This window comes from Equus przewalskii, chromosome 2, assembly GCF_037783145.1.
Source record: "Equus przewalskii isolate Varuska chromosome 2, EquPr2, whole genome shotgun sequence".
In the NCBI taxonomy this organism is placed as follows: domain Eukaryota; kingdom Metazoa; phylum Chordata; class Mammalia; order Perissodactyla; family Equidae; genus Equus; species Equus przewalskii.
This window is the reverse complement of record NC_091832.1, coordinates 31,625,228-31,637,707: the sequence shown is the minus strand read 5'-3', so window position 1 is coordinate 31,637,707 and position 12,480 is coordinate 31,625,228. Positions and strand designations below refer to the sequence as shown.

Below are 12,480 nucleotides of genomic sequence, written 5' to 3'. Positions count from 1 at the left end.
AAATTATTCCCTTATTTAACTTCTTTTACTGTGTTTTCAAGTGTGAGTGAGTCAGACCATTAGAAAGGGCAGTTCTGCTTTAGCATGACTGCATTTTGAAAGATGATGCTGGAATTTCCGGTGTGAAGTGGTGAGAAAGAGGAGTTGAACAGAGGGCAGGATTGGTATGTAGGCAGCCTTGGGGCTTTTAGAAAATTAGGATGGCATCTTTGAAACGTTCTGAATTTCCAGAATACCAGATTCTGTTAAAGTGTAAAACAAACACCAGAGTATAAGACTGTGTTCCAGAGCCAAGTCTAAATTACTTCTGAGTTATATATACTACTGCTACTTCCTTTTAATAAGGGTGTTATTAGAGTCAGTTGTTGTATTCTTTAAGGTTTTTCCCTCTAAAGGAGATACTTATGAGTTAGATTATCCAGAGTGGTCTGTTAGTTCATTTTGGAAATATCCTATAAAAAGGATGTTTTGATTTAGCTTCTGAACGTTTTAGGTTCCAAATTAACATTTTTTGTTTCTTTGAAAAAAGGTTTAGATTTTTATCTTGCACACTTTTCACCTTGATTTTGATAATGGTCTTTCTTCCTTTTCACCTTGATTTTGGTGATGGTCTTTCTTCCTTGAGATAATTCTTCATCTGTAAAAACCAAAGGAAGGAAATAATTACTGAGAGTTTTTAGAGACCATTTTTCATTTTAAAAAATTGATAAAGTATTTAAGAATAACCAGGGTTTTTTAAATATCTTATGTACAAGATAGAGATGGAGAAGAATGTTATTTCACGCATACATTAATGTCACAACTTTTGGCTTCTTTAATTCCTTTTTTTAAACTTTTGATGTTTGATTTAAAGATGCTGTAAAACTGCCACATGACTTATATAAGTAAAATTTCTTAATTGTTACATATTTTCAAGATTCCCAAAGTTAGCCAACTATATTAGAATGATTTTTGATGATAAGAACACATGGAATGAGAAGCCAAGTGTAATATAAAATTTAGTGGGTTTTTCTACACGGTTTTCCTGACTGTCATTGACAGTAGTATTTTGCAGTAGGATTGATGTTCAGTGACCGCTTATTAAACATAGAAGATAATATAGCTAAGAAAGAAAACTATCCCTATTTTTGAGAGGGAGAAATAGAGTTTATAGAGTTCATTGGTTTTCATGTTAATACTATACACTCATGAAATATACCAAGAAGTAACCAATTAAGGGATATTTGGTCTCAATACTCTGGATTATTGTGTAGGTAATGCTCTTTACAATGTGACGTGTTTCGGGTCTTGGTTTTGTTTTTTGTTTGTTTAGTTTGCTGTGATTTGGGGATAGGGGACTGGGGACGTCAAAGCTGTGTAGTTTAGAAAATTTCACATTACCAAAATAACTTATACCCCTGATAGTCAGCATTTCTTTTTTTCTTAATTTCATGCTCCACCCTCAATAGTATGGCTTTTACTGATTATTATTTTTCCTTTAGGAATAATGAATTGTCCTGACAGTCTTTAATTTTAGGGTGAGGATCATTAAATGTGAGGATTGTTGATTTAGTAATGGGAACACAGTATTTGTACCCTTGTTATCTACTGTGGATGGATAGATTTTTCTCCTTGTCTCCGAGAACAGTGTTTCTTAATGTGCAGCCCTTATTAGCATTAGGCATTTTTGCTTGACCTCTTTTGAACCATTTTTTTTCCCTAGGTAGTGTGTGAATGTCTTTGTGGAAACAGTACCTTAATAGCTTAGCTATAATTTTCTGTTACTTCTTTACCTGCCTTGATCTTGTTATTTTCCTAGTCTTACTAATGCCTTTCCTTTAATTTAGCTTCCATTATCAGTGCTTCCAACTTCTTGTTTTAGTGCTTTAAAATGATTAAATATAGATATCTGGTACCTATTTTGTTACTCATATATAATTACTTCAATGATATTGAATTTTAAAACTCTTTAAATTGTGTCCTGATATTTTCATAAGCTGGTGGTTGGCTATATCTTTACAAGGTGATCTTAGAAGTACAAATAAAATATATGTAAAGTATTTCTGAGGACATCTCATAAAGATATACTTAACTACCAGCTTATAGAGTAATAATACCTAAGTTTAAGAGTTTCAAAATAACATATATTTTACTTGTAGTATATAGGGTATGTCTACACTATATGCATATGTACTATATGCAGTAGCATATTTTACTTATAATTTGTACTAAAGCATTTCTAATGTTTCCTCCAGAAAAGGTAACTGGCTTGCTCTCTTCCGTCTCCTTGTTGTAGTCTGCTTGCTCTCTCACTGTTTGCCAACCTTGAATTGTGAGAGCTGATGGGTGGTACCCTGGCGAGGCCGTGCATTTTGTACTGGTCCTTATGAAGCCTCAGAGTCCTCTCCTGTTCTACTGTAATCCTAAAAGAAGGCGTGGGACTGTGTTTTTCTCTCCATAGCCTCCTTTGCTTTCCTGTTGTGTTTTCCTTTATTCTGGTTCTCTAGTTTTAAAATTTATTGTACACTATCAATGATGCTAATTTTAATTAGAGTATCTAATATTAAGTTATTTTGAGGATAAAGAAAATATTCTAAATGTCTTGTTATGTCTTATAAGGTATATTGTTTCATTCATCAGTAAACTGCAATTTTTGGAATGTTAAGCTCAAAAGAGTGACTAAATTTTAAGGATGTTTTAGCTTTTGTGCAAATTGAAAGTTTTTTCTAAAAAAAGGAGGTGAGCTCAGTCTGAATGAGGCAAAGCTGTACAGAGGTTCTTCTGGCAAAAAGAGTTTGAAGGCATGATCGTTAGGCCTGGTTTTGTATTCACTTGCGCTTTTCCCAGAAGTCCTTTGCTTTCTTTGCTAGGTGTGGAGGGTGCAGCTTTCCAGAGTAGACTTCCTCACGACCGGATGACATCTCAGGAAGCAGCCTGTTTCCCAGACATCATCAGTGGCCCACAGCAGACCCAGAAGGTTTTTCTGTTCATTAGAAACCGCACAGTGAGTTTCTGTGTCAGCTTTTTTCCACCTGGATTATAAAGAGTGCATGTTACTTTTACAGAGAATATGGGGAAAAATAGAGAGGAAAGAATTTTAAAATTATCTATAATCTATTATCCAGAGATACCCATTGTTAACAATTAGTTGTTTCTTTTCCTTCAGATATTTTAAAAAACATATGTTTAATTTTTGTTTTCACAAAATTGAGATCCTACTTCCATGCCTTCTTTGGATCCTTTTCATTCCTCATAACCTCATAAACACACAGTAAGAATCTTTATTTAAACATTTCTTTAAAATATACTTTTAAAATAATCACTTTGGGGGCCAGCCCAGTGGCATAGTAGTTAAGTTCACATGCTCTGCTTCCGTGGCCCCTGGTTCACAGGTTCAGATCCTGGGCACCGACCTAGCGCCATGCGATGCTGCGGCAGCATACCACATAAAATAGAGCAGGATTGGCACAGATGTTAGCTTAGTGACAATCTTCCTCACAAAAAAAATAATTAAAAAATAATAATATTAATCAGTTTTCCTTCCCAGGATAAGAAAGACCTTTATTCTGTTCTTCTCGTCTGGTTCAACCTCCACCTCTGGCTAAATGATTGATTTTAATATCTGCATAATATTTTGTCCAACAGTCGGTCGCACATTAGCTGTTGGGCATTTAATTTATTAAATATTAATATTTAATCTATTATTAAATATTAAAATTTAATTTATTAAATGTTAATACATATTTTAAATTTTTTTGTTTTATTAAGCTCTGAACAGCTTTATACATTCTTGACTCTATCTCTGGTTATTATTTCGTATGATAGATTTCTAGGGGGAAAACAACCTTGTCAAAAAGTATGAACAGTTTTTAAGTTTTGATTCATGTTGTCAGATTGCTTCCCGGAAAGGCTGAACCAGTTGACAGCCCCCATTGCTCTGTTCCTGTTTTTGGTGTTAAAACAATGATAATTGGTGCTGCTATAATAATAGACCAAAACCATTTCATTATTTTCCATTTCTTTGATTACTTTGACTGCTTTTTCACATTTATTAGTCACTTGTATGTGTTCTGTGAATTTTTCTTGCGTGTCCTTTATTCATGAGAGATTCTGTAGCCGTAGAGTAGAGGAGGGCAAGCCTCTATCAGAACATACCCATTGTCCTCTAGGGTGACGCAGAGAAGAAGGAGTTTATGTTGTGCTTTCAGCTGTTCTGAATGTAGTTCAGAGGTGTCATTTCAGCATGTCTGCTTTGTGGTCACCACTAACTTCTTTATGTTGGCTAGTAGACTGCAAAGACGCTACTAAATTTGGATTGTTAAATGGCATTTAACTAGAGCGATTGGTAGGTCGTACTGGGTTTTTGTAGAACAGAATAAAGGTTCTCTTTTGTGAGGAGAAAACAGGGTGATTTTTTTAAAAAAAGAATGGAAAAATTCTTAATGTGTATTTCTGAGGCCAATCTGTCTTATAATTGAATCAGCTTCTGTGTATAGCATATCAACATTTGATCTAAGTGGATATTTTAGACAAAATCGTGATTTTTTTTTTTCATCTGAGGGGAGTTTTCGCTTTTTACTTGAATTCCAGTGGTGTAGTTACAGTGATCTCTGTTTTCGCTAATTCATTTCCTGTGATCAGAAGTCCAGATTTGGGGAAGGACTAGCTCAGGTTAGAGTTGTCATTTCTGGCTGTAAAACAGAACATGAGTCATTCTCTCCTGTAAGAATTCTATCAGTTCTCTCATCTTAAACTACGTCTTTTGCTTCCAGATCTTAAAAGCACAACTTTAGGATTATTAAACTAGAACTATGACCTGAGCTAGAACTATGACCTGAGCTTTATTTTGTAGGATGGAAGGAGGAAGAAGGCTTGTATTGAGGGGTGAGGACCTTGGGTCCAGTGTGTACTTCAGGAATTCCGCTTTCCCTTGCTAGTGGCCACAGAGAAAAGTAGAGGATGCATGTGGATTTGGTCATATCTCTTTGTAATTGGGTTTATTTACACATAACCAAATTAACTCCTTCATTGAAACTTGTCTATGGAGCAGTCTTTATTAATTTTTAGCTGACTTAAATATGATGGTATTTGGTTGGTCTTGCATTTTGCAGATGTATATTCAATTTCAAGAGAATTCACGTTAGAGTCCATTGTTTGTACCATAATATTTTAATTCCCCATCTTACTGCTTTTTCAACTGTATTTGAAGTAATTACCACTCCTTTCTTAAACATACAGCTCTCTTAGCTTAACACAGTATTCTGGCTTTTCTCCTGCCTCCCTGGTTATTGTCTTCTCTGACTGCTTTGTAGGGATATCCTTAACAACAGGCCATTATGTGAACTGGCATAAGTTCCTTAAGGCTGCTTAAGGTTCTCTCCTCTCTCCCCTGTTTTTCCCCCAGGAGTCCTCTTCTGCACATTTGGCTTGAATTATCACCTGGAAGCAAATGTCTCCAGATCTTAACTCTCCTCTGAGCCCCAGATCTTATATCTAGATGCCAATCTTATACCTCCTTCTGGTTGTCTTGAAACTAAACTCATTATCTCTTTTTTCAGTGACCCTTGTTTAGAGAGTGGCATACCAACTCACTTAGTTTTGCAAGCCAATAACTGAGGTGTTATCCTTGGCACTTCTTTCCCCCCTGCCTCTGCATATCTAATCACTCATTTGTTTTTGTGGATTTGATCTACTCACTGTCTCTGGAGTCATGCAACCCAGGTTTCAATCCTTGTTCCTCCCTCCCACCTGTGTGATCTCGGCAAATTACTAGGTATTTTTCTTTTTCAGGCTAAATATCTTCCAGCTTCTTTAATAATTCGCTCATTTGACGTGGTTTTGTGTTTTGTCAGTTCTTTGTCAAGAGTGTAACCCTCAATGTTTCAATGAATGGAAAGCCCATATTTAGGGCCTTAAAAAAGTATATTTTAAAGTGGTCAAGTGGTGTTTGTCTGTGTGTAATACAATTTCTATCATTTAAATACAGTTGCAGTTGTGGTTGGATAATCCAAAGATTCAGCTGACATTTGAGGCTACTCTCCAGCAATTAGAAGCACCTTATAACAGTAAGTAGTGTGTTGAGTAGGACTAGTTTTGGACTGGATTGTGAAAATTGGTATTTCCTTCCAGGAGGCTCATGGTTCCTTGATAATGAATTTTTTCATTCATATTTCCATCTTATCTCACCTTGTGTTATGCAAAAATGAGCCTTGGAGAAAAACTATTTTGCATTATTTGTAATTGTTTTTCTGGTTTTGAAATTGTGTTGACAGGTGAGTGGTTTCAAGAGATTCCTAATAATTTCCCCAGACCTATGTTCCAACTTTAATCCATGGAGTACTTGTGGACTGCAATTGGCTGGCTCTCTGAATTTCTCATTTCCCACTTGGTACCAACAAAGTCTTGTAAAGTTTTGCCAAAGTAAACGAGCATAATATCACTTTAAAAAAGGTTTGTTTTGTCCTTCATTTTATCTATAATGGAATGCCATTCTTAAAAATTCCAAATTATGTGATATGCATTTTGGACTACCTCACAGACTGGTTGTTCTGAGAATCACTTTTCTAAAGGAGTCACATGATCTGAAGCTCATGGAAAAGATGTATGGAATGACTGCGTGATGGAGAAGTAGAATGATTAAAGAGTTTCCTATTTAAACTGCTAAAAATATAAACATGTTTTTAAATTTATTTATTCTGTAGGTGATACTGTACTTGTCCACCGAGTTCACAGTTATTTAGAGCGTCATGGTCTTATCAACTTCGGCATCTATAAGAGGATAAAACCCCTCCCAAGTAAGGATGTGGCCAATGAATTTCCTGGTTTTAAGTTATGATTCTAGGAGTCTATTTTATCTTTTTTTTTTTAAAGATTGGCACCTGAGCTAACAACCATTGCCAACTTAACCACTCAGCCACGGGGCCAGCCCCTATTTTATCATTTTATTTCCAGGAGACTTCTGGTATTATATTTAGTATCTATATTTGGAGCCAAAATATTCCCAAGTTTATCTTATAAGTCAAATTTAAAGTAAAATCTTTTTATCCATGTGCATTACCTGTAATTTCTGGTTTAATAAGTACTTTGTAAAAGATACTGAATTTCCAATTTAAGAAAAATCAGTTTAAAAATTTTGTTAAAAATGAACCAAGTCAGTTATGAAAGCAGGAAGTTTGAGATTTTTCTCTCATTGACCTTCTTTATACTGCTCAAGGTTGCATTTCTTTTCTTTTCTTTTGCTGAGGAAGATTCACCCTGCCAGTCCTCTATTTTGTATGTGGGACACCACCACAACATGGCTTGATGAGTGGTGTGTAGGTACACCATCAAGCTGCCCCCACATTTCTAGTTTTTAAATACTACTTATTTTTAGAATTAATACATTTATTTGCTTATTTATAATACATTTATTTTTGATGCTTTAGTAATTCTTTATAAAGGAATACTAAAGACTACAGGAGTAGAGCTTAAAGAAAATAGTTTTAAGAACAAATAAGTTGACTGCTCAAATTATCCTAGTATAATTGTAAGGTAAATGAAGTAGATTATTCATAATAAGTTGACCAAGGGTCACAGATACTGAAGCATGTGACTGAGGTAAGATAATTTCAATTATTAATTTTCAACATTGAATTAAAGTTTATAAGTTTCAGCTATTTGCTACTTTGTATTCAGATAGTTTCCGTATTTTGAAAATAACTCTCTGAATTGTTTTCTTTGTAAGACATCATGACATGTTAAGAACCTAGAAGTTTTTATGATATAAAAAAATGATAAATACAAACTCTCAAACCTATAATAAAATATTCTAATTTTTGTTCATTTTTTATTTTTAGCTAAAAAGACAGGAAAGGTAATTATTATAGGCTCTGGTGTCTCAGGCTTGGCAGCAGCTCGTCAGTTACAGAGTTTTGGAATGGATGTCACACTTCTAGAAGCCAGGGTAAGAATTTTATTTCGGGTTTCGAAGCCTTAGCTAATGAAAATGTGGTAAAGAAATTATCTGTTGCAAATTAAGGAATCATACAACTTGAATTAAACCAAACTGATTTGTATAACACTCAAAGTATTTTGAATAGTGTTATTTATATTGGTTAAAGTGCTTTTGATAGTACAACTTTGAAAAGTGCTCAGTGAGTATTTAGACTTTGTAAATGATGTTTATAGCCTTTAGGTGGATATTTTCAGGTCCTTGTTTCTTGCAGTTAACTTTCAAATTTGGGGCCTTCATGGACATATCCTTTGCATGAGGCAGTTATTTTTAGTGGTGGAACAGAGTGAGTTGTAGTCCCTGTTTGCTAGTAAAGGAGAAGAAGTTGCTTCTCAGGCAGCAGCCATCTTTTAGGGCCTGCTGGAACCAAGATATTGCTTCCCTTGTCACTGGTCCTAGAGTGGGAAATGGAAACTGAAAGAGGAAAGGGGTGATGGCACAGAAAGGAAAAAGGAACATCACGTTAGGATGCTACTGTTTGAATTATTTTTGTGAGTTATTTTTGATATTTAATTATCTTCTAGTGGCTTGAAAGGCCTCCCTAGATTCCCAGAGTTAAAAAAAAAAAACCTCAGGTAACCAAAAAAATCTGAAATTCTATAAAAGCTTTCAGAATGTTTTGTGCAGTGCAATCCTAATTGTTTTTTATAAATTGCTAATTTTTTAAAATATTCTTTTCAAATAGAATATAGGGAAATAAATAATTCCTGTATAGTCCTACTAAAAATAGTACTTTATTCGTTAATTCAGATAACGTTTTTGTGCCCTCTGTGTCCTGGGTACTAAGAATACAGTAAAGAACAATGAGATCATTGTGATTCTTACCCACAGAGAGTCTTAATCTGGTTTACTGGGTTTTGTTTTGCTTTTTTGTTGGTTGGTTTAGAGTTTACAGAGTACTCCATGTTATCCATGATTGCAGTATCCCTACAGCTCAGTAAGGTTTCCCCAGACTGGAAAATCCCTAGTCAGCAGAGAGAAACCTGGGCCTATTTAGGAGCGAGAGACACTGTCAACAGTTCATGCTCAGAAGACACTCTGCCCCCAGGGGCTGTGGTGGAGAACCATTTGCCAGAGAAGTCATCTGCCACATCAGTCACAGCTGACTTTGGGGACTGCGGGGCAAGAGTTGGAACACGATGGTAGAAAAATGGCATTTAGTTTTGGAATTTGTGAGCAAGTATTTTCTGTGTCGGTGGCTCTTGCTCAGCCCGTACACTAAGTGGTATCAGAGACAGCTGGCTATAGAGATAATAGCACCTATAACTAGGTATGTCTTCTGGCTGTCAAATTGTTTCCTACATCACATCATTTAATTCTATATCTTTTGTATTGTCTACTACTCCCTCAAATAGTTAAACTTCATTTGCTTCCTGTGCCTGCATTGCACTCCATGTAAACTCTAAGCTACACCTTTCTTTACAGAGGCCTGGGATGGTACCATGCCAGGTCCTTATGGTAAAAATAGAATTGATGATTTTAGCCATTTAATTTCTGAAAAACAGGATCGTGTGGGTGGACGAGTTGCTACCTTTCGCAAAGGAAACTACGTAGCTGATCTTGGAGCCATGGTAGTAACAGGTCTTGGTAAGTAATTCTTAGTTTTGTACTGTAATACAAGATCTGAGACTCAAAAGATTGTTAAAGCTTGTATTTTAAAGCCATAGATGCAATTTTAAAATATATTGATTTAGGATACTATTATTAGTGTTAGTGAGAGGTAAATTGACCAAGTAGTCTTCCTAAAAAGATACATCAGTGTGTATAAAATCTAAATTGTACGTACATGTTGACCTAGCAGATTTAGTTCTAGGAAATTATACAAGTAAATAGATAAGTGGACTATGTTGTGTTTGGAATATTTTTTACCGTGGCATAGCAGAACATTAGAAACCACAGATTGGAAGATCAAGTTATTATACAATGAGAACTAACAGCCACTAAAAATTAAGCTCTGTAATAACATAAAGTGATGTCCACAATTTATTACTAAGTTGAAAAAAGATTATAAAACAAAATATATGTTATCCTTTTGCGTGTGTATGTCTGTAATTTTATGCACATGAAGTCTAGAAACGTTTGTAATAAAATGTTAACTTTGTGGGATTATAGGCAATTTGCTTTCTTCTTTATGCTTATTTTACATTTATTTTACTTTGGGCATTTTTTTGATTTATAATTCACATACTTTAAGCTTTGAGTAATTTAAATTTTGAGGAAAAATGTTTTTGCTTTAGAGTTTTTGTCATCTTATCATAGGTGTGTTGAATTTAATGGTTTGAGTTTTTTCTAGGAGGGAATCCCATGGCTGTGGTCAGCAAACAAGTAAATATGGAACTGGCCAAGATCAAGCAGAAATGCCCACTTTATGAAGCAAATGGACAAGCTGTAAGTGGAGGACTGGCAGAACTTTTCGAAATTTCTTTGGTTCAGTTGAAAACAATTTTGGGGAAATGTGTGGATGAGTATGCAGTCATATAAAAATGAACTGGGTGGAAATGGATGTGATGTTCTTCTGATTGTTCCTTAATTCTGAGCTATGTAGGAAGGAATTATTATTGCGTATATGCAAATCACATGCCTGTTTAGGCATTTATCATTAGACATTTAATGAAGGCTAGCTAGACAGTTAATCTTTTTACTTGGCTGTGGCCACCTACTCCAAGAGACCTGTGGAATTAACACCTAATTCTTCATTTCTCTGTATTGTGCCTCTCATCATGTGCTTTAGCTCCATGTGCTCTTTATGATTTCAGGTTTGTGTTTGTAGGCTCAAGTTTTTGATGGGCTAATAGCCAAATGCTGGTACTTACCCACATGCTAAGGGAGGTTAAAGTAGTTGTTGACCAGAGGCTAGGAGCTTTATGTACTTAGTCTGGCAGTGGCATGGAAGTGGCGTTCAGATGAGAGTAGTTTAACGACTGTGTGATAGGCTTAGACTATGTAAGTCAGTCCTGATTTTTAAGAGTGAGTGAAATTCACAAGTTTGTATTCAGTAGGAGTTTTACCAACTTCCCTGTCAGGATTGAGAGAGTCCACAAGTCTCAGGATATAAGCACATTATCATCTTTATATTTTGAGGAAGAGAAGATTTGCTATGTTTATGGCAGTTTAGCTATTGTTACTAAAAATGGTAAGATCTCGACTCTTGAATTTTGTGTGGTAGGTCCCAGGGGATATCCTCACCAATTTCTGTCTTCCTTTGGGCTTTATAGGGTTCGTATCAGAGAAAGATAGACTTTCAGGGAATGCTTTGGTTCCCATCCCCTCCATTCTTGATCCAGATTTCCTGCCAGGGCTCTTTTTGGAGCGAGGTTGGCCTTCTGGCAGAACAAACAAAATGGAAGAAGAGAGAGAAAAAGGACGAAGTAGAGATTAACTCAGCAATTCAATAAACTTGCATTCTGTTACTCTGCAAAGATCTGCCAAGGATACAGAGGTGAATAAGATAGTTCCTGTCATATAAGACCCCACAGTCTAGTGGGACTTGTACACAAATAATTATTTTTTCCCAACTTTTTATTATGGAATTTTTCAAACATATACAAAAGTAGAAAGAGTGTGATTATGGACTCTCACGTTTTTCGGAACTTGTTTCATCTATCTAGTCCTTTTTTTTTTTTTTTGTCTGGAGTGTTTTAAAGCAAATCAAAGTCAAGTCAACAAGTATTCATTGAACATTTGCCAAAATCTAGGCACTGTTCTAAGCTCTGAAGATATATTTTCTGCCCTTAAGGGGCTTAAATCCTAGTGACTCCAAGAACCTAAAAGCATCAAGAACAATAGGTGTCATTAAAATTTGTGTTTAAAAAAAAAAACAGCCACAAACATATTACTCACACATATACCAGTAACACAAAGTCAAGGCAGATTTGCCAAGGGTTAGATAGAAGAATAAATTACTATGGAAGAGCCAAGGGGGAGAGAAAGAGTATCTCTGGAGGTGGGAGGACAGACTTGGAGGGAAGGAGCACATTTATGAAGGTGGCTCAGGACTTCAACACGTGGTTGTGGAGGGAAGGGCATTAGAGGCAGAAGAAGGTTTGAGTCTAAGGAAGGTCTCTGAAGGAGGAGAGGATTATACTGGTGAGGGTGAGATGATACACAGCTGAAGTTGAGAGTGGAGGATGTTGCTGCTAGGCTGACTTATAGGTTGGAACTTTAGAGGGTCAAGAGCAGGGGAAGTGGCATGACCAGATGGGTATTTAGGTAGATAGGCAGTAATGTAGAGAATTGAATTGAGGAGGCAAGCCTCTGAAGTGAATATTACTTTAGTCCTCAAGAAGTAATGGAGTCCAAGGCAAAGATTATCATTGATCATTGAGACGCAGTCTTTTTCTTTAGATTTTCCTAAATGTAGAGCAGATTCATTTAGTCTAACAGTAAAAAGAGAGTTTTCTTTGTAGTAAAGATATCCAGAGAAATTGCTTTCTTGGTATTAGATGGACTTTAACACATTTTTTGAAAAACATTTGTTTCCACATAGTATACCAGTATTCCCCTCAAGGGTG

The 12,480-nt window shown here is 35.6% G+C and overlaps 2 protein-coding genes across 3 annotated transcripts in view; one reads left to right on the top strand and one right to left on the bottom strand.

The window, feature by feature from the left end:
* Positions 1-12,480, top strand: part of KDM1A (lysine demethylase 1A) — a 57,003-nt gene that overhangs the window by 24,547 nt on the left and 19,976 nt on the right. For both annotated transcript variants that reach the window (XM_070598601.1, XM_070598593.1), the window contains 6 exons: positions 2,850-2,983; positions 5,966-6,044; positions 6,681-6,773; positions 7,815-7,921; positions 9,475-9,556; positions 10,263-10,357. In XM_070598601.1, the coding sequence (XP_070454702.1) occupies positions 2,850-2,983; positions 5,966-6,044; positions 6,681-6,773; positions 7,815-7,921; positions 9,475-9,556; positions 10,263-10,357 (590 nt within the window). The remainder of the gene's footprint in view (positions 1-2,849; positions 2,984-5,965; positions 6,045-6,680; positions 6,774-7,814; positions 7,922-9,474; positions 9,557-10,262; positions 10,358-12,480) is intronic.
* Positions 565-12,480, bottom strand: part of LUZP1 (leucine zipper protein 1) — a 117,718-nt gene continuing 105,802 nt past the window's right edge. The window contains exon 6 of the transcript XR_011534277.1: positions 565-637. The gene's annotated coding sequence lies outside the window, so the exon portion shown is untranslated. The remainder of the gene's footprint in view (positions 638-12,480) is intronic.